Genomic DNA, 22,177 nt, shown 5'->3' with positions numbered 1-22,177 from the left:
AAGTCTCCGGACCACGTGTTCCTCTAACGAAGCCGATAGCTCTGGTATTAGTCGGCGGCTGGAGGCCACACTTGTGGAGGTAAAATTTAAATTTTTGTTCTTTCATCTCCACAAGTGCGGTATCCAGCCGCTCTCTGATAGTAGAGCTATAAGCTTCGTTTGAGGAACACGTGGTCCGGAGACTTTTGTCCCCGACTGTACATAGTGCTTTCTTTGTAAAACAGTACAGAGCGCACCTGCTGTTTTGTTATGGTGCAAATGAACACAATATCACCAGTGTATTTTGTTCATAGTTTCCATTTTGCTAGTATTTAGAGCCACATTAAAAAGGCGACTCAGGAGTCTTTGACATCCAGGCATTTTAACGAAACTTTTACAGTAGGTTCTAATCAGGGTTCTGATCCTTGGTGCTAAATTTTATAGTCAGGCAGTGTTTTGCTAATGCGCAATTTGATTTAAAAATTTTTCGATTCCGTGGCCTCAATTAGGATCATTTCTACAGGCAAACCTGCATGTGAGGTCACCAGCTGCCCGCTCATTAATATGCACTCTGCGTTTGCTGAAGGAAAAAATTTTCAGCTTGCTTTTGGCGATTAGCTGACAAATAGTGATTAAAGTTGTCTCTTACAGTTGCGAGTTTAGCCATTCAATGGAAACATTACAGGCTTCATAACAGTATCACTGACATCATGTGTTGGTCGAAAGCCAGCTTGTTTCCCAGTTTTTGGTGTTTCATTATCATTTTTCTCATTATTTCGAATAGGAACTAAGAGAGGGAGGTACGAAAAATAAAATATGACTGTCAACTCAAAATGTTCGAAAATCCTCCGGAGTTCTTCTTCAACCATGTCGAGACAAATCAAACAAACAATATGAGAAATTGAGAGGTATAATTTGTAACCTGCAGCGTATCTTTGCTTCTTTTCCTTTCAGGTGAGATACTCACGCTCCTACTTGCTGATAGTCGACGGAGAGTATGCTGATTACTAATGAGTTGATGTCTATGCCTTCCAACCTGTCTCCTATGTTGTGAGGTATGGTGATCTGCAGGGAAAAGAGAGCGGGATGGATGCATCAGACTAAAAAGGTACAAAATTTCCAAAGCGCATATAAAAACTGGAGACAACATTTGCAGTACCTAACATAGCAGTAGGCACACAGCTGTATGTGTACTCATTACTAAGAAAAAAAAATCAATAGTGATAATAAAAAAATAGTAGCGGCCAGATCAGCCAACTGCTTATTTCAAGAACCTATGAGCCACTTGCAGTGGCGCATAAAATGTATGGCATGGAGAGTCATAAGACTCTTGAGTAATTGTTGCGGAAATATCACCACATTTGTCAAACATCTGATAGCAACTATCGCTGTGCATCTTCAAGAAGCAAGACATGCAGCACTGAGATGAAATGAATACTCGGTTGACATGACACTAAAGACTATCAAGTGGTGTTATCTTTCCCATGCACAGCATTGCAGGCAGATGATAAATAGCGTTATCACAGACGAAGTGTATGTTGGGTTATGAATGTCTACTGCTCTCTACCACACTCAATTCAAAGGAGATGACATACTTCCGATATAAGGTAATTAAAACATTGACAGGAATTTTGAACATTGTACAGACTGCCACATATGAACATTAAGTTCCAAAGCTCTCTAGTTGTGCCCCGCGTACGCACCAGAGTAATAAGCCTACGTGCTGACACAGTGAACAAAGAAAAAAAAAATGCTTTGCCAACTTATTCATACGCCATTCTAAAAATAACCGCTTTAGGCCAAACACATCTTTTCATAACACTCCGAGCATTGTTAGTATCCGTCAGAAACAGTTTACAAGCTTTAGCTAATGAACCAGCCTTTCACAGAATCATCGTTGCTCACTGTGCAGAGAAGTATACAGTGAATGCTAAGGGTACTCGATCCTCCCTTGACGATTCTCTATTTTTCTTGGAATAGAGAGGTATGGGAATTTAATTAGGAACAGAAAAGTCGGTCATAGAATACCTGGTCCTATCAATATAAACATGCTTTACACTGAACTTAATCTCTTCACATACTATTGGGAACAACATGCAAATACTGATCTAGGCGTAGAGATGCACTGTGTGGCATGAACACTTGGTTTAAATAGCACACACCAGAGAACGAGAGTCTGACTTTCACAACTTTCACATGTGTAGTATTGAGCCACAGCTTTGCACTTCAGCTGCTACAGGCTCATCCTGGATATTTTTGTACCCGACAGTATACAAAGCCTGCACCAACATTACAGTAGCCGCCATGCTGACTAGCCAGTACTGCCAGAATGCACGCATTTCTAAAATCCATATCTTGAAACTTGTTTTGGCCTGCACTAATTAAGCTATGCGCGGCTCACCTCCTTTAGACCCGTAAAGTCAGGTGCAAGCTATCTATATCAGTGTCAAAAGCTTATGTGATATATTGGTCATGAATGCCCAGTAGAATACTTTGGCCCTATTAGTGTGCAAGCAAATATTCGTCAGCAACAACTTTGTTCTTAATTGCTCATGTTCAATGAAACCGTGAAAGCAGTTTTTTCACGTCAATTTCGTATTAAAGGTAAAACGAAACAAAAGGCATTTCCCATTTCAAGTCGAAATTGTACGGGCATTTACAGCAAAGATAAAAGCCGAAAGCAAACAATAAACCAGGGTGACGCTCACGAGTGGCATCGGTCCATGGACTTCGTTGCACTCGGCGATGAGGATAAAATCGTTGTCCTCGTCGACAAAGGGATTCTCCTCCTGGGAGAACAGCATGCCACTCCAGTCATGTTGAATGGCCTCCTTGCTGACGGGATCGTCGTCAAAGTCGAGGAATACGTCGGCATGCTGCTGCGCCTCCTCGTCTCGATTCACGTAGGCGCGGGCCTCCGAGTAATGCCCCAGCATGCCCAGACCTGAGGTGCAACGAGGCGATGAGGACACCTCGTGCCGCACGTCAGCTGGACACTTCGCGACCTTCGATGAGCTATCTACCGCAACGCGATCAGCCAGACGCTACCAAGTGTCAAACATGTCGGGCGAGATCGGGTCGCGTCCGCACTGTTTACACCCAGCGGACCACCACGAAACAACGACGCTTTGTTTATATATGTCCGCATTTAACGCCTAATCGCAACCACGAAATAGCTCGGACGACACAGCCACAACCATACACTCACTGAAGGCGAGCGCACACACACGCACATACTACCCTCGCTGGTAAACGTTGTGTGCTCGCCGTTTGGGCACCTTCAACCGACACGAGACGACGACGAAGACTGAAAACTATATAGGACCAGCCAATAACACTAATTTACAACCGCGGCTTGAGACCCACTGCAAAATAAACTCCCTGAATATTATGAGAGAAAATTCTCACAGTTTGCGCCAACTCTTCCAATGCCAGATCTGACAACTGTCGCTACGGCGGCGGCACTCCGGTCGCGGCGAAATCCATCCTAAATTGCGCTTCAACCGTTGCAGTCAATGTGCGTTGTCATTTGGTATTTGATAAAAGATACACCTAAAACAGATTTATTTAGTAACTAAACACAAGCGTGGGAAAGTTGGGCGTCTCTTCGAACGCTTGCTAAACAAAAACCACTTCACAAAGCACGTGATTTTTATGGTTGCCAGACTGCGGAATGAAATCGGCTACGTACAGCCCACACAGAAGCGCTATGTTAGAGTGAGCTATGTTTTGCAAGACACTTTGTACAATCTGATGCGTTCAGTTAGTTACCTTTTGGTACAGAACTTAAATCTCAGGTATATTGCCGCATATCATCTAGCTTGTTTTAGAAGCACTAAGCAAGCTCCAGAGCTTGAACAGCATAATATGAAACGCGCGATATTTCACGCGCTCCTGAAGCAAACACGAGAATGAGGATGGCGAGGTATTTTTTTAGCAATTGGTTTGACTCTCCTCTAAATTCCGAGGTATGTATCACAGCTTCTCATTCTTGCTTACTGCCATAGAGAGCGATTAATCGCTCCCTTAGGTTTTTTGTCCCATGCATTGTGAGAGAGGTCCGCTTTAATTGTCTGGGTACCTGGTCGTGTGGCCGCGGGTGCCTATTTTAACGAGGTGGCTGATTTATTGGTAAGGTTGGCGTTCAGTGCCTCTTGCAATATAACCTGTCCCTAACTTCATTCTTATTTCCCATTTCCAGCGGTTGCAACATATCTCAGCCAGCTTCCGCGATCTGTTGATCAATACCTTCGATTTTCGGCACTTATGGATAAACCAAGGCTGTGTGAGGAGTCAATGACGCTTCTGCGATGCAGAATCCCCCACTTAAAAATTTGTATTTATGCAGATTCAGGTTTGCTCCGACAAACTTTTGTGACACATGCGGGGAAGTTTAACCAATAGGCAGGTTTAGCGTAGCCGGACAGCCGTACGGCGGTAACGACGAGCTACCGTGGCAAGGCTTGATAGCCGCATATGCCGTACGCTGTTGTCGCAGTTACCGAGTAATTTGCCGTACGATGGGGCTAAAACTCTCTAATGGAACATTTTTTCCTCTTTTGCCAGTCAGTTGTTCGCACTTCGGAGAATGACATATCTGGAGGTCTCTCTTTCGAGGTTAGGGCTCCCTGCATCACTCCCAGTTCTTCTCTCGTTCGGTGCGAGCGCTAAGGGATGCCTTCACGACTATGCATTATTGCAACTGGAAGGTTACCTAGCTTGTTGACTGTATTCAAAAATCTTCCGTATGCCTAAAAATATGTATAGTTTAGATTCCTGGAACTTTTTATTCTATCTTTCAATTATTAATTTTCATACCAAATCTTGGCCAATCCCTGTGTCGGTATGTGGCATGTTTACTGAGGCCAACAACAGTAACAACAATTTACGGCATGTGGCATGCGTCGCCTAAATATCGAGCATTGTGTGAAGTTGTTTGAAACGTGAGCGGCACGTTATACTCTTGCGCAGTCCTGCCTACTTCTAGGTTTCCTGAAAGAGAAGCATGAGTATCGCACCAACTTCAGTGGTAAGTAGTTCCTTTCAGTGTCTTATATCCTGTCGGTCATGATGGCGCAAGAAGCTTTAAGCTACGGATTCATAATTTGTGGGTTTCTACGTGGACACAGGCCACCAACCACCGCGGGTTCGAGCTTCGCGCGAGCCAAGGGCCCCGATCAGCCGTCACCACACACACACTGGGACGCCGATGCGGTGCACTCAACCTCCGCTGGGAGGAGAGCGATTCGCCGCAAAGAAATAGTCCTCCAATCTCACAAAGGAGACGTTTATTCACGTCGTCCTTCAGCAGTACACACACACTCAATCGTCACCCCGTCCCGGGGGCGCGCGAGGAGCAAGGCTCCGCTGCGCGCACGAAGCGGCTCGAGTAATGCGCGCCGCTAGCACGCCGCTGCAGGAGAATGTCCCCGCGGCAGTGCTGTGATCTCTCCCTCGTGTCGACCGTTGGGCCGGTTGCGAGAGAGAGTGGGCAATCAACGCAAGGTACGCCTGTCGGAGGTCGCTGGACCCCGCTGGACAGGCTCGAGCCACTGCAGGTCAGAGGACACGTGCGGGCGAGCTCGAGTAAGTACTGGTCTGAACGGCAAAGGCCAGCACGGACAAACAGTAGTGTACGCACCTTACGCTGTCTCGGAGGGATCTCTCCCTGGGCCCTGCTCGGACGGTCGCGCGGTGCGCGGCCGCCCCAAGCGGGTCCCGAATTCCCGCCAAAAGGCACCAATGGCAAAGGCCGTTGAGGAGCCGGGGCGGAGCTGTGGCCAAATGACAGTGATTAGTCCCCTAGCCGCCTCTCCACCGCCTGAGGCGGGAGCAAGGGAAAGAGGAGAAACAACGCGGGAAGCCGGCACAGCCGCGCAAAGGCAACGGCGGAAAGCCAGGATTCCCACAAATTACATGCAGCATTCCTAAAGCTAAATGTGCCTTTTGTGCAACAGCTCTTCATGCATCTCAAACAGTTCATATATAACATGAAAATAAGAACGTCGTGCGCATAAATGACGATGACTTATTTCTTTTGTTGTTGCTGTTCTTTCAATTCTGAGATAACGTTTCTCAATTTGAATCTCCTGCTGACACGTACTTTCCGAGGGGAGCCGCCATGGAAGGAAAGCTCAGGAAAGGCCCTCGCTAGAGACTATAAATAGAGCCAAGCAGACGCTATCCGAGCTATGGTGTCCGAGCTGCACGCCAAAAAGCGTGCTGGAAGTCACGCGCTTTCGAAAGGACTACTGGGAGCCTTTGGCCGACGGTACAACCAATAGTAGCATTGGGCGCAGTGGCGTCGTCTGCATGGACTGTCTGCTGCGTATGCGCAAGCACACTGAAGCGGCGGCCAAGGGGGGGGAGCGAGCAGGAGGGAGCGTTCACTTCCGGCTTCAAGAAGTGTGACCTAAAGGCCTCTCCTGAATTCTTTCTTTCCTCCATGTAAGCCGATGTTAGGAAAAAATCTAATGCAGAAATATGTTTGAGAGGTAACATGACTTGTGTGTGGCGCCGAGGAGGAACAGCAGAGGAAAGCAATAAGGCGGGTAGCACTCAACTTAATTGCTGCTGTTCTTGGTAGCTTTGCTACATCTAAATAAAGCGTGCGGAGCTCGAAATGCCGGTGAAAGAAGCACGCATTCTTGAACATGATGATGATGATGATGACGATGATGTTCGCGGCCTGTGCCACGGCCGGATTGGCGGTGCCGCATTCAGTCCGGTCGTGTATATGGGCATAATATGATGGTATCGCGGCCATTCCCTTCGCAACGAGTGGACGTCTGATAGGACAGTGTCCACCCGGTGTACCTGCAGCACCCTTTACTGGCTGCTGGTAGCCACGTGCCCAAGTTCGCACAGGCGAAACGTCTGAAACTGTTTGCGTGCGGCTGCAATCTAGTTCTTTTTCGAGTCTTGGTGCGCTTTCCTGACGGGGCTGGCAGAACGTTCAGAATACAACTATTCTTTTAAAGATTGCTTCATGAAATGTTGGGTGGCATGATATATATGGCATTGTTTTTGATAAAAGTAAAATATATGCACATAGTGCGGTGTTACCCCCAATGCGGGCTGCACTATCCTGAAACACCTTGATCAGCAGGGTCTGAAAGTTGCGCTCAGTAGATTTTGCTGTGGGCAGGCAAATCTTTAGCGTGGCGACCGCCACCCCTTGGAGCCTTCACTACCGGCAGGTGGCTGTTTCAGACAGAGCCACCAGGGGGGTTTGTCAGACCCAGGTTGCAGCAACCTCTCCCGACCAGTCATCAGTTTACAGCCACCTGCCAAAGTGGACAGTTTGCTCACAATCAGGTGGGCATGTTGTGATGACGTCACAAGTGCATGTGACTGCTTCTCTGGGGATTTTTCGCTCGCGCCGATGACGACGCCGGGTTTCACGCTAAATGGGACGCTTTCGCGTTAATAGGCAAGCCTGCTTTGCCAGAAATAGTTTATTATTTTTCTATCCCGTAGTTCATGTTAGCTGGGGTACCCTTTAGAGTGCTTATGACTTAGCTACAGCTGCATACCTTGTGGGTTTCTAAGTGGACACAGGCCACCACCCACCGCGGGTTCGAGCTTCGCGCGAGCCAGGGGCCCCGATCAGCCGTCACCACACACACTGGGACACCGATGCAGTGCACTCAACCTCCGCTGGGAGGAGAGCGATTCGCCGCAAAGAAATAGGCCTCCAAGTTCACAAAGGAGACGTTTATTCACGTCGTCCTTCAGCAGTACACACACACTCAATCGTCACCCCGTCCCAGGGGCGCGCGAGGAGCAAGGCTCCGCTGCGCGCACGAAGCGACTCGAGCAATGTGCGCCGCTAGCACGCCGCTGCAGGAGAATGTCCCCGCGGCAGTGCTGTGATCTCTCTCTCGTGCAAGGGCGTCCGCAGAATTTTTTGCAGGGGGGGGCCCCATTGGTTGTTGGCGCCGGAAGGGGGGAGGGGGGGGGGCATGTTCGTAGCAAAAAGGCACTATTTGCGGTATGAATTTATTTATTTATATATAAATAAAAAATAAGTGAAATACACACATGAAATAAAAATTACAAACAGCAAATTAAAGTGTGGCTAGGAGAGATACATTGCAGTTTATCAACGAAGAAACAATTAAAATTAATAAAAAATCCAAAAATATACTGTCACTTCGTGGAGAAGAGTGCTCAGTATTGCTGCATACGGGTTCTCGACTCACCCGGATTGATGACCAGCACACAGCACAATATGGTCACAAACACGCAACTACAGTCACTCAATCAGTCTTCCTTGAACAGCAACTGTAGACTCCACGGATTTTTCTGGGCGAATTGCGTGATTACACGGGTGATAAATTCATTTCTGTGCTTCATTACACGCTCTCGGTGCACACTCGTCACACACATTGATTGGAAAAACGGTTGAACGCGCACGTTGAAAACAAAAGATGTCTATACATACAACGAAAACTTATTTACAAGATAAATGCACGCTCGCAGCTTGATACACCTCGCTCCATCTTGCTCGCGCATCCGCACAGTCGAGCAACCGCACGCACACTGCTCGCCGCTCGTAGTTTTCTCGTCCACTGTCTTGGTTGTTCTCAGCTTCGTTGACAAACGGCCACTAAAAACACCGAAGCACAGAGGCGCGCACACGTGCAAGGGCTTACTTCCGTGCGACTTCCAAGGGGAAGGGACACTCGCCACTCCGGTAGGAAAATTTGTTTTGTGTGTTTTTATGGGGTTCAGAGCCCCAAAACGACTCAGGTTATGAGGAACGGAGTAGTACAGAGCTCCGGATAATGTCGACCACCTGGGTCTCTTTACCGGGCACTGACCTCGCACAGTACACGGGCGCTGTTGTCATTTGAGGCCCAGCCAGAGGTGACAGGCGAGCCAGGCAGGCGCCATAGGGCTGCGTTGACCAAAGGCGCTGGTTTTCGGAGAAGACGCAAGGGACGCTGGTGTGGGGGCGCCTCTGGAGACTGCGTCGCCGTGAACAAAAGATGCTAATCTCCTTTGCCGAAGATTCTGATAGCGGCGCTTCTACCGCACTGCGCTCTCCCGTGGATCGGAGGCACAGCGAGCGGCGGCGGCGCCAACTGATCGCCCGCTTGCCCATGAGCAGCCCGACAAAGCGGGGGTGGACACGGCTGATTTGTCTTTCCCTCCTGAAGAATTCATCGGTGGCCGGCATAACGAAGGCGAAAACAAGATGCACTGTGCACTGTCTGCCTCCGTGTCGCTATCTGTCTAGAGATCAAAGAAACAGGCACCCATTTCAAGACGGCTTGAAACACATGCTCGCCGGTGCCGCTGTATGTCTGCAACAGGTCGGCCTTCAACAGAGCTAACGATGGCGTGGTTTGAAAACGGCATAAAGACGCGTGCCCGGACGCGGCATTTCGCAGATGTGACCCAAAGCGTGGAAGCGGAGCTGCTTTTACCCTTTTGGCTGAGCCCACCACGGCCCCTGGCGTGCGGCCATCACTCACGGTTCGAGGGAGTGATTTTCCAGGGGGGTGCAGCCGCCCCCCCTTGCCCCCCCCTCCGGACGCCCATGCTCTCGTGTCGACCGTTGGGCCGGTTGCGAGAGAGAGAGTGGGCAATCAACGCAAGGTACGCCTGTCTGAGGTCGCTGGACCCCGCTGGACAGGCTCGAGCCGCTGCAGGTCAGAGGACACGTGCGGGCGAGCTCGAGTAAGCACTGGTCCGAACGGCAAGGCCGGCACGGACAAACAGTAACGTACGCACCTTACGCTGTCTCGGAGGGATCTCTCCCTCTGGGCCCCGCTCGGACGGTCGCGCGGCGCGCGGCCGCCCAAAGCGGGGTCCCGAATTCCCGCCATAAGGCGCCAATGGCAAAGGCCCTTGGGGAGCCGGGGCGGAGCTGTGGCTAAATGACAGTGATTAGTCACCCAGCCGCCTCTCCACCGCCTGAGGCGGGAGCAAGGGAAAGAGGAGAAACAACGCGGGCGGCCGGCACAGCCGCGCAAAGGCGACGGCGCAAAGCCAGGATTCCCACAACCTTGAAGATGAAGAAAACTACGCTCAACAAGGCTCAAGACTGTGAATGATTTTTTTTTCTGCCACAAGTGAGGCTGTTTTGACAGTGACGTATTCGTAATAAGGGTGGTCATTATACAGCTCAGACAAATGATGTCTTTGACTGTTAACGAGTATAAAGTTGTAAGCATTTGGGGGCGTAATACATGAATGAAATGAACCTTAAAACTCTCTTGCATAAGAAGAGTGCCTCACTGCCTTATATTTTCGCGCTTGTGTTTATGGCCTCACTCTGATCAATTTTCATTGATCCTTGATCAACGGTTTTGCACCTAACGGAGCTCCTGTGTTGCGAATTTGTGATTAAAAAAAAGCAAATTACGCTACTTACGCTCTGCTGCGTAATATTCAGAACGATCGCACCAGCCGCACGGTCACGTAGCTGGCGCTGGTCACGTGACCAAAATTTGCTGGCAAACACACCGGAATCCTCCGTATAATGGCTTTCGATGTAAATGTAAAGCCCATACTGCTTGCGTTAGTAAGCTTACGAGTCTCCTTCTCAGTGGAATACGTCAGAAGGCATAGCTTTCCTCGTTCAAAGGTAGCCAGCATAAGCCTTATCATTCTGCTTGTAACGACAGAGGTGACCGATTCCTCTGGAATGATTGTAGCCGCGCCCAACTGATTTTACGATGTTAGAGGACATATCGAGTGTTGTTGATGCCTTATCTCGTACAAGCCTATCCTCTGAAGAGATGTGTGAAATTTTTGTACGCCAAGTTAAGTATGACATCCAACCTAATGTAAATACACGTTTTTCCTCTTCCCATTTACCACTGCAAGTAATGACATGTCTGCTGACATGATGACTATAACGCACGTAGGAGGAACGTTTGTGACCATTTAACAGTACATGTCCAAACAGCCTCTAAATTTACTATATGGTCCTTGGGGAGCTCCAGCAGAGTACATGTAGCTTTTGTAATTCAGAGACTATAATGTTCTGTCTCGTGTCACCGCTAACAACACAAAATATGCGATGGGAACTGAAGTTATAGGGGTGATGTTATTGTTTTTTAACGTGACATTACTTCTTTCAAACACTGAACGCAAGAAGACATGCTTCTGGTGCTTGGAATCCTGATTTTTCTGGCGGCCTGTGCGAAGTCCAAGAAAGACACCGAGCAACTGCCGCTAGGCATTAAGGCGAGTATACCATCGTATATACTGCTGGAGATAACGAAAAGAGCGCTTTCCACGTCCACAAAGTCGTCTGCGCCCTGAACTAGCAACACGCAGAACTTTACATCAAAGCGCGTGCCTGGTGTTTAAGTTTCTGCTGACGGTTTGGTCAAGCTAAAAATGCCCGCATTTTATTTTTTGTTATGCGGATTGTCGCGGGCACTGACTCGAGAACGAATATACGTAAACAGCGCAGTTTCATGTTAAAGATGTCACCAATACTGTCTCTGGTGGCGCACTGAATGGGTTCCAAAAGAAATTAGTGCTATTAAAAATACCAGGAAACCAGCTATACCATGACGAAGAGCGGTAGTGACTTAAAAACGGAAATTGCGCGCTCGGAAGTAAATCTTACCTGAGTAGCACGATTAGGTAAATCTTAACCGATGTTCTATCCGCAAAATTTCTCCGTTTTCAGGGAATTTGTGAAGTGAAATTTACGAAGGTGGCACTTTGGACTGGTTGGTGAGGCACAGCCGCGGGAGAGAAGAAACAGTGAGAGGAACGGGGAATTTGGCGAAAAGGAAATTACGGTATTTCAGGGAATTCTTAGAACTGAAATTATCTGCCTTTCTAAAATGCCTGTGTTCTCAGGCTGCTCCAGGGAAAAAGTGCATGAATTAGGTTTGGCTTGGTTTACTGGGGTTTAACGTCCCACAGCGACTCAGGCTATGAGAGACGCCGTAGTGAAGGGCTCCGGAAATTTCAACCACCTGTGGTTCTTTAGCGTGCACTGACATCGCACAGTACACGGACCTCTGAAATTTCGCCTCCATCGAAATTCGACCGCCGCGGCCGGAATCGAACCCGCGTCTCTAGGGTCAGCAGCCGAGCGCCATGACCACAGAGCCACCGCTGCGGCCTGCCTGTAACTGAGGGAATTTTCGTGTAGGGCATGGACTATCACTGAGAGAAGTCTGTTCGTTTTATGTGGCTTCACCTCACGCTTTTTATCTTTGCGGAGAAGCGCTGCTTGGGCAGCAATGCGTGCTTTGTGCAGGGCGTAGTTGTTACCTTCGTTCCTTCATGGAGGCCCATAACCACTTCGACTTAACATTCGTCTTTAGGATTTGGTTGTAGTAGTCGTGGTTCAATAAAAACCATACACAGCGGAAGGAAAAGGTTTGCGGCAATTGCTATCTAATGGGGCTCTGAAACACCTTCTCAGGGGACCACATCAACACGCTCAATCACTGCATTGTGTTGGCATGAACACTTGAGCCAAATAATACACTTCTACACGCAACCGAGAGCCTACAATCACGCGCGAAAGTTGGGGAGCCCTTTCCGGCCACTTTTTTTTTTCTGTTCGCACCCTCCTCTGTCGCTCGCACCTGGCGTATACCAGCACAGAGATGGCTATTGGTTGGATTCTTTCAGACGTCAGCCGCGGCCAGTAAGCCGCGTAGCTCGGGGGGAGTCGGGAAGCTCGCCCCCGGCGGTGGGGCCGGCGGAGGAGTGCCGACCTTCCAGCGTGCAAAAAGAGACGAAAGAAGGGGGAAAGACGCAGAAGCTGAAATTCAAATTTTGAGTACAGATAACTCAGCTGCTACAAAGCGCATTAAAAAAAAATTCTTGCTGGACAATATTCACGAAGCGGCGTCCTTGAACATCCAAGGCATACTAGAACTTAATTAAAGCCCCTTTCAGAGCCCTTTAAGCACCCCAGCAGCAGCCAGTGGACATACGGATAAGTACAGAGGGGAGCGATAGCGAGAAAGGACAGTCTTTAGAATCTGCCAGGCGCGGTTTGTTATTGCATGTTGATTCAACTGCACGCTGTCTCGGTTTGACCGGGAGCCGCCGCGGTGGCTCAGTGGTTATGGCACTCGGCTGCTGACCCGAAAGACGCAGGTTCGATCCCGGCCGCGGCGGCTAGAATTTCTTTGGAGGAGAAACTCTAGAGGCCCGTGTATTGTGCGATGTCAGTGCACGTTAAAATCCCCAGGTGGTCGAAATTTCCGTAATCCTCCACTACGGCGTCCCTCATAGCCTGAATCACTTTGGGACGTAAAACGCCATAAAATCAAACCTCGGTCTGACCAAAGTACCCTGCTACCGAATTTACTCGCGCATGTCTACCTGTTTTTCTATATCACACTCTCCAAACTCGATCAGTGGTTGACCAATGTGCGAATCACGGTCAGGTCAAGGTGCAAACCCAATTACACTGCAGAAAAGTAAGAGAAATTTGGAGCTTCCACAAAGTGAGGCAGTTATTACCGCCATCACTGCATTATCAGGCACCCGCTCCTTTTCAAGAAAGACGCCGAAAAGCTTGTCAGATAAAGCCGGTACGAAGATAAGCACGGAGCCCCGCCACGCGGTTACCGCAGCGACTGTACAACAAAACTTTTATTCGCTCAGCCGCGCTGCTGAGCGCGTTGTCGTCCCTCTTAAACGTCGGTGACCGTTCTACGGAGCATTTCAGCTGGACGTCGTCTTGTCCGTGCAGGAGTCTAAGAGCGACAGCACGGGATTTCGATGTCGCTGAAAATTGCGTTACCTACTGGGGAAAGCAGCGGGAGCGCCTTTACGGCGATGATCTTCTCCCGGCACCCCCACAGATCCTGATGTGGTGCTCTCTGCCGGCCGCCTTAATTACACTTTAGCTTCCCGGAATTTCCATTGGGCGACCAACACGCTATTGTAACATTTTTCTAGCGTGAGCTACATTGGCCACAGTCTCGCCGTTTCGCGTGCCCCCTCCGTCGACCATACTGCGCATGCGCGAGGAGCGAGTGACGTCACTGCGCACAGCTGACGCGCGCTCGCCGTTGCCGCCGCCGGCGCAGAGCCACGTGACGTCACTGGTCACGCTACATATATCCTGGCATAGCAGAGCTGAGCCACTGCCAACTTTTTTTAGGTTCTCAAAGGTCGAGCTATACGACGCATCGAGCAATTTGCGAGCAAAGACGGTGAATAAATTTAACAGAAGGACGTCTTGACCACTGATAGAGACTGAGATATGCGCTTATACGCCTCAGTTTCTCGGGTCACGACGCATCTGCAGGCCTTCGGGCATCTAATTCTTTTAGTACGAAAGCACCATTGAATGCCGGTGTGTGGTGAAGCCCCTGAAGTTAATCACGTGATGCGGGAAATGACGGGAAATAAACGAGACAATGTTTGGCGATGGCTATGCTCATTAATGGTATGGTCATTAATGACAGTGACAATGATTTGGGTTGAAGAACTTTTGAGGTGAAGGCCTTCAGAGTAAACGTCTTCAGGGTAAATGTCTTTATTGGTTTGGTTTATTGGGGTTTAACGTCCCAAAGCGACTCAGGCTATGAGGGACGCCGTAGTGAAGGGCTCCGGAAATTTCGGCCACCTGGGGTTCTTTAACGTGCACTGACATCGCACAGTACACGGGCCTCTAGAATTTCGCCTTAATCGAAATTCAGCCGCCGCAGCAGGGATCGAACCTGCGTCTTTCAGGTCAGCAGCCGAGCCCCGTAACCACTGAGCCAACGCGGCGGGGCGGCTCGCACAAACGAATCGCCAACTCACGACTGTTTATGAGACACGCATTTCTTGCAAATGTACATTTAAAAACGCGTTCTTTGTCCGGTTTCATTATTATTTTTCCAATGATTCACGTGTGGACTCTCGAACGAAAATTAAATAAAATAAAATAAATAAAGTGACAAAGAACGTTAAGTGATAAGAATATAAAGAAACAAAGTGATAAAATAACATGCGGCCACACGTGTGTCATCGAAAAATAATTATAATAAAACCGGTCAGAGCATGCTAGAAAAACGGGCCTAATAAGCAGTCCTGAGTTCGCGCTTCGTTTGTTTGGTTTATTGGAGTTTAATGTCCCAAAGCGGTTCAGGCTATGAGGGACGCCGTAGTGAAGGGTTCCGGAAATTTCGACCGCCTGGGGTTCTTTAACGCGCACTGACATCGCACAGTATACGGGCCTCTAGAATTTAGCCCCCATCGAAATTCAACCGGCGCGGCCGGAATCGAACCCGCGTCTTTCGGGTCAGCAGCCGAGCACCATAACCACTGAGCCACCGCGGCGGCCTTCGCGATTCGTTTCTGAGAGTCTGTTTTCTATTTTCGTCAATAGTGTCGTATAGTTACGCTAGCACGCATCAGAAATTTGCCGAGGCTATTTTCACCGCAAGGAAGCAAATTGATTCCATGTCCTAAAACAACGCGTCGTTAAAGCTCGAACAAAAAGGTTGCACAAAAATTTGAGAAGAGAAAACAAGAGTACGATTCAGTGCATTTTCTGCAAATAAAAACGCTCGCATGCACGTGAACCTACCTGGCACTCTCGTTGCCCGCCCATGACTGACGAACGGCAGGAACTTCAGCATTGCCAAATCCCACGCTAACGGCTGAAGTAGCGCCTTGTGAAACGGTGTTTCTAGTCCGAACTGTACTAGCCGAAGCGCTCCGACGCCGGGGGTTTGTGAGCAGTCTTGCGATAAGCATCAATGGTCAAATTTAGGATAAGTCGGACTAAGGCGCGGTGGGTCATCGTCTATCGCGCATAGATTGTCCCTTTGTCTATCGCATGCAGTTCACCATCTGCGCCGTATTTTCAGGAAGTCAGCAACTCGATAGCTGCTGAAAATCAGAACGGCCAGGACGACGTTAAATATCAAGTTCCTAATCCGCACCTGATAATGCGCTTTGGCTGGTAAAGAAAATGCTTTCGAATGGACTCAGCACGTCAGTGACACGCACAATGACGCGCTTTTCAGTTCCCAGCAACGTACAGGGTCTGTTCTGAAAGTAGTAGGACTGGTTTTTTCCTGGGCGAACGGGCGGACGAGAGGCGGTCTGCGCGTGCAGGATCGTTGAAGGGGGATATTGGGAATGCTGGGGAAAATCGGCAGTCGGTTGTCGGCCGTTGAAGAGAGCAGGTCACTTGTACTGTGAACCCTTGTCGAAACGTCTCGTCACGCAGAATCATGGAGCGTTTACTGGATCAGCGATACGCGATAAAATTTTGTGTAAATCTTGATAAAATGGGCAAAGAGACTCACGACATGATTAAGGAGGCCTACGGTGACGCTGCCATGGGTAGATCAGGTGTTTTTTGTGTGGAACAAGCGGTTCCGAGAAAGTCAGGAAAGAGTGGAAGACGTCGACCGCTCCGGACGCCCCTCGAACAGCAAGATCAACGAAAATGTGTAGCGAGTGAAACATTTACTGAACTGTGATCGCAGGATGAGTATCAGAATGATTGCTGATGACATGAGCATTCCTCAAACCCAAGTTATTGAGATCGTGACAGAAAACTTAGCCATGAGGAAAGTGTTCGCGAAGTTGGTGCCGGGAGTGTTGTCAGAGGAGCAAAAGGCCAACCGGAAAGAGATCTGCCAGGATCTTCTTCATCATGTGAATGAGGACCCCGATTTTTCGCCCAGCACAAGGCGGCAACGCTACCTCAGGCCCCCTACAGCCCGGACTTGGCTCCGCCAGACTTTTTTCTATTCCTGAGTATAAAATCGACGCTCAAGGGGAAACATCACGGATCGGTAGAGGTGGTTCAACAGGCCGTGTCGAGGGCGCTAAACAGCATTCCGGTCCAAGCGTTCCTGGAGGCGTACGAAAACTGGAAAACTCATTGGCAGCAGCGTGTAGGTGCGGAAGGGTGCTACTTTGAAAAATCCTAATCGTTTCTACTATTCTCTTGAATAAATTTTATGAAATAAAATGAGTCCTACTACTTTCAGAACAGACCCTGTATGCTTGCTCCATCGGAACAGGAAACAAAACGTCCGATCAAACGATAAAATGTATCGAAAAAGAAAAAAGCCAAGTCGGCAGCCCCGTATACACTGGAGGTCGGGGTGTTTTTAATTTGGAAACCGCTTTGTTTTTCCGAAATGGCGAGGAAATAAGCTTCAATGATAAAGATAAAGGAGTAGCAGACAGCACAGCCGGAAGCAGACAGCGACGCGACGGAGAGACGATTCGCAATTACTCACTACCAAGCGATGAGATCATAGTTCACCAAAAAAAAAGTGCTGGAGCGGTATTTATGACTAAACTCAGAAATGAAATGATCGAAATTAAAATAATTTGGCCCTTAAAGAACTATTCCGGCCGTCTCGAAAATAGTCTTTCCTTGCCAGTAACTTGCTTAATACGATCGTCGTTCATGTTGGGGCCACAGTACGTTTTAGCGCGTATTGAGGCCCTGGTTACTTTTCCGAGTGCGAGGGATATGTGTGTGATATCCCTAGAGGTCTTCAATCAATCAATCAATCAATCAATCAATCAATCAATCAATGTAACTTTATTAAACGTCTTTGATAAAATCGCACTAAATACATATTTGGACCGATAGCCGCTGTAGCTGTAGTATCTGGCCTAATGGAAGCATTTACGCGCAGATCACAATAAGTTTACGCTTATGTCAGATTTGTGCTCCCGACATGAAGGAAAAATATTTTTCTATGATTATGAATGGTTTTCGCCTTCTGCTTGAGTGTCCAGCATCTTCACTTGATGTAAGAATTGTACGCCTTACACAACACGATTTTCTAAATTTATATCTACGAATCTCGAAAGGAGAAAAGCTGCAGGCAATATTCAAGGGCTGAATTCGTAACTATATCCCAGGTAGCACCGAACATTAGAATAGCGTTACAAAAATGTTTTGTAAGTTGCAGTAATGTTACATGTTGCATTGTAACTTTACATTAACATTCAAATAACATAACGTTATAAGTTGTATACAAAACGTTACATTCACGTTCTAAACAAGCATTGCTTTAATCATCATGGGAAGTAGCGGGGCCAGTTGGTTCATTTTTCTACTTAAAACAGTGCGCAGGGACAGGACACAGTCGAGAAACACACAGACACAGCAGTGACTGACAACTGAGGAATTTACTGCTTTGCTTGCAATAAATACAGAAAGTATCGTCTAAAAATACAAAGAAAGCCTTGGAATCGTCATTTTGTCACTTCTGTCGTCATTGCTTGTCCAGATAACCCATTTCTTTTTTCGTCAACGTTAGTGATGGTGTGCTTAATGCAATCTTCTAAATTTTATTATAATGTTAGAGTCGCAAATATAAAACAACATTCCAAAAATATTTTTCGAGCACGGATTTCCAGACCTTTTCTCACTGTTCGCAGAGTAAAGATGTTTTCAACTAACAGTACTTTGTAACCACATCTCTTAGATAGTACCCGCCATAGATTGCATGAACAGCCCCATTATTTTGTCACAAAACTTTAGTTATTACCCATTCGCCACTGTCACTCATGGGACATCCCGCAGTAGTGAGTATATAAGCTCGACGGCATGATGCCCGTTCGGAGGTGAGTGAATACGATATTGCATGTTGTGCTGTCGTCTAGTGGAGAAGGTGTCGCTCTTGTTGTTGGTTCTTGCAAAGTGTTGTAAGTTGTGTGCCGTCACCACTGGCAGGCCTGCATGCTTGTGCGGGGCTGCGTCACCATTTTCGAGAATGTTGCATTTATGTTGCTTACATGTTTCATGAATGTTCGGGGAAGGTTATTTTAACATTTATATGTAACATTACAAAAACGTTAGAAAAAAAGGACTTAAGTATATTGAAATAACATTTGAGCTTAACAAAAATGTAACATTATCGCAATGTTTCGGTGCTATCATGTTTTCGTACAATTCTTCAGAAGCTGAAAAATGTTTGTTTTTGTGTGTTCACGAAGCTAATATTAAGCCTCACTTGCGACATTTCCAGGGGCACGGAATCATGGACCTGCACAAAGGAGACATTGCTTTGGTATTGTGTGAGTACCGAGATTAGTGACGAAACGTTACTTTTTTCCCGTGTAATGAACAGTTTTAGGTCCGATGTTCACGGGAATCCCCCAAGGTTGTGGGGTTGAAATGGGGGGATAAACGCGTATTCCCCGTTTAAGCGCGGCTGACTCAGTTCAAAACCGCGCGGACCCCACCCCGTGGTCGCGTACGCTACTGAGCGCACGCCGACCACGGCGGGCCGTGCTCTGCGGGAACAAAGGAACGACACACTGGCTGACACAAACAAGGCATTTATTGCTATAGCAACAATAACGCCAGCTAGCAACAAAATACACTGAGGAATCTAGGATGTCCGACTCACCAGCACGGCTACGAGCGAACGTCCGCCCACGGTAGGGCAAAGGGATAAACTCCGAGGCCCGACGGAACGAGCTGAGGGGAAGACGTTTCCACCACGAGGACGCCCGCGGCCAAGAGCGGAGCTTTGCGCGTGAGCGTCCAACACGCTTCCCGATGCGGAGCAGAAGAGAGCCAGCTATCCCCCGCGCGCGCGCAGCAAAACGCCATCCGTGGCGCTGGTGTCGCTACGACGCGAGCGCCCTCCCCTGTTAGCTAGAGTAACCAAACTAAAGGGAGTGCTTTTCGGGGGCAGCTAACAACAGTGGGGTGCAGTGCGGGAAAGTGAACGCAGGGGACGAAGGCGTCCCCACAAGGTGTAGTAAATTTCTAATAAGGAAGTAATTACTCATTGGCATCCACCTAAGCGCGGCCATACGGCTATATAAAAAAAAGCTATACAGCTTTTACAGAAACTTTGTAAAACAAAAAATTCGTCTTGGTCCGTGGTGTGATCCCGGCACCACCGCTTCACCGGAGCAGTCGGTCTACCAACTGAGCTAACCGGAAGGGTTAGCATGTGGCAGGATGAGAGCGAACTGATCAATAACTCGAAGTCACGTAGGAACGGTGCCATATGCCCTACCATATGCTGGCCGTCCTCGATCACTGAGTTGGTAGAGCTTGCGCTCCGGTGAAGCGATTGTCCCGGGTTCGAATCCCGGACCAGTACGAATAGTGGATGCTGTATTGTTTTCCTCTGTAGTCGTAAGGCTGCACTCGGGTGGATGCCAGTGAGTAATTATTCCCTGATTAATTAACAGTTTTAGAGCGCAAAGAGCACAGGTGCGCATAATTTTGAAACTTTGTTTTTTCACTCGACCTTATTTGCTGCACTGGGCGAGCTGCTTTTGGAGACGTGAACACGAGACGTTCAAAATAGTGCCACTCCGGTCACCTTGAACTTTATAGGATTGGTTTGTGAAATAGTTAACACTTAAATTTCATAAAGAGCCTTTAACAAACGTACAAGCCCTTATCAACAGATCCGGACAGCAGTGTGTTAACGAAATATACAGGGTGTTTCAGCGAAGCCTGTCAGTCATATATAAAAGCAGGTTTTTCGACCTATAAAGATTGTTAATTGTGAGGTTTGACGTCCCGAAGTGACACATGGGCTGAGAAGGTAAACAGTAGTAGAGATATTAATTTAAACAACCTGGGGTTCTTATCGTGCTCTGAAATCGCCCAGCGCACGGGCATTTATTCATCTCGCCTCCATCGAATTACGGCCGCCGCGGCCATGATCGAAAGCGCGACCTTATGATCAACAGCCGAATGCCGAAGACACTGAGCCATAGCGACGGTCACGTATAACGATGGTTGATTGAAAAAAAGCAGGAAGATCGAAGACGAAAGCGAACAAGACGACACCATGAGCGCCGACTTTCAATCGACGATTTATTATGCGCGCATAAGTTTTTTGCGCTCTAAAAGTATGTGTGCGTAATAAATTGATTGTAAATGGATCAATACCGACTCAGCCAACTTTCTGTAAATTGTAAGCGTCAGTTTTCCCGTGAAGGTGGCTTGTGCGGCGTAGTAATACTAGTGGTAGTGAACTTTAGAAAATGGAAGTCGTGTTAACATATATGTAGTCTCATAAAATACGAAGCGGAGAATGCCCCTAAAAGGAGGCCCTCCGGCGAATGGCGTCGACCGGTTAAGACGTCGCTGTTAATCCACTTGAACGTTGGTTAATCACCTTGCACCAGAAAGCCTCCTAAGTGTCACACTGAGGGATGCGAAAAGGTTAAGCGCGACGCCATGACAGTCGGTCGACGCCTTTGGCTGGAGGACCCCCCTTAGAGGCACTTGCCGCTTCCTTTATGAGTTGTATCTGAGTATAGTAAGATCGTCACCAGTAATCTAATAGTGGCCTTTTTAGCTAATGCGTTCAGACGCGTGGTTGTATTCAGAGATTAGCAGCTGACCGTTGGTAATAGCCATATCTATCGTTTGAATTTCGAGATTTGCGCAGCCACACCAGAAGGTCATCTTCTTTCATTACCTCCTTCCTACCTTTGCCCCGGGCGCGGTTGAGGTGTCCACCGAGAAGTGAGACCGTTACTGCGCCATTTTCTTTTCTCAAACAACAATTTTCGTTTTCACGCGTGTGCATTTAGTCTTTCGCGCAACAGCGCCCTTTATTTGTTTAACTTCTCAAAAGTTAAGCCTGAGTGCTTCCATAGCACTTAACAAAGTACTCCTCAAAGGATTCCCCACGGGAACAGAAAGGCGGTCCCAGAGGTGGTGCCACACGAAGTATCCAAAGCGGGCCCACGAAACGTCGTACGTATCGCAAGCAGAGTCCCTATTAGTTTAATGATTTTTTTAAATAAATATTTTAATGAAGGGTCACTTAGTCATGATTCTTTTACTTTTAATAAATCTATAAACAGGTTACGAGTATAGTGTTCTAAAGCACTGTAGCTAGGTGCGCACTGTTAAAGCCACATATTATTGCAGTTGTTGACACCGCCACCGGCACGACCGAAGTGGTCTCGGCTCTCGTCCACTCAGCGGCGGCGCTCGCTCGCGCGTTTAACCAATCGCTGGTAGATGGCGCCACCATACTACAACATAGGTTTTTTTTGTGTTTTTTTTTGTTTTTTGGTCTGGGTGCTCTCTTTAGTGGTGCCCGCCCGTTACAAAGGGTACGGCCTCAAGTATCTATCTATCTATCTATCTAGGTGACTTTAGGAACAATTCGATTCAGTGATGACGGTGACGACGGCTGTAGGAACATACAATGCTTCATGCGTGGAATGCTTAGGACGGGTTCTGTGGAAGCATTTGATTTCAGCTGCGTTGGTTTCAATCATTTCGGTG

The 22,177-nt window shown here is 48.0% G+C and overlaps 2 protein-coding genes across 14 annotated transcripts in view; one reads left to right on the top strand and one right to left on the bottom strand.

The window, feature by feature from the left end:
* The window catches only part of LOC149359700 (uncharacterized), a 34,352-nt gene extending 30,725 nt beyond the window's left edge, over positions 1 to 3,627 (bottom strand). For 12 of the 13 annotated variants that reach the window (XR_016288797.1, XM_089571819.1, XM_089571821.1 and 9 more), the window contains exons 1-3: positions 3,388 to 3,627; positions 2,688 to 2,923; positions 947 to 1,044 (exon numbers count right to left, since the gene is read on the bottom strand). Coding sequence is in view for 11 of the 13 variants with exons in the window: in XM_089571819.1 (XP_089427945.1) it covers positions 947 to 1,044; positions 2,688 to 2,915 (326 nt within the window). In the remaining 2 variants the exon portion in view is untranslated. Of the gene's footprint in view, positions 1 to 901; positions 1,045 to 2,687; positions 2,924 to 3,387 lie in introns of those variants that run through there. The other variant, XM_089571830.1, reaches the window with a different exon arrangement.
* A 281-nt stretch (positions 3,628 to 3,908) lies between these two features.
* Positions 3,909 to 22,177, top strand: part of LOC149359699 (uncharacterized) — a 58,841-nt gene continuing 40,572 nt past the window's right edge. The window contains exons 1-3 of the mRNA XM_089569117.1: positions 3,909 to 3,947; positions 11,093 to 11,181; positions 18,927 to 18,975. Coding sequence (XP_089425243.1) covers positions 11,095 to 11,181; positions 18,927 to 18,975 — 136 coding nt within the window. The 5' untranslated portion in view covers positions 3,909 to 3,947; positions 11,093 to 11,094. The remainder of the gene's footprint in view (positions 3,948 to 11,092; positions 11,182 to 18,926; positions 18,976 to 22,177) is intronic.

This window comes from Amblyomma mixtum, chromosome 2 (genome assembly GCF_055824585.1).
Source record: "Amblyomma mixtum isolate Tamu chromosome 2, ASM5582458v1, whole genome shotgun sequence".
NCBI classification, from domain to species: domain Eukaryota; kingdom Metazoa; phylum Arthropoda; class Arachnida; order Ixodida; family Ixodidae; genus Amblyomma; species Amblyomma mixtum.
This window is presented reverse-complemented; position numbering and strand designations above follow the sequence as displayed.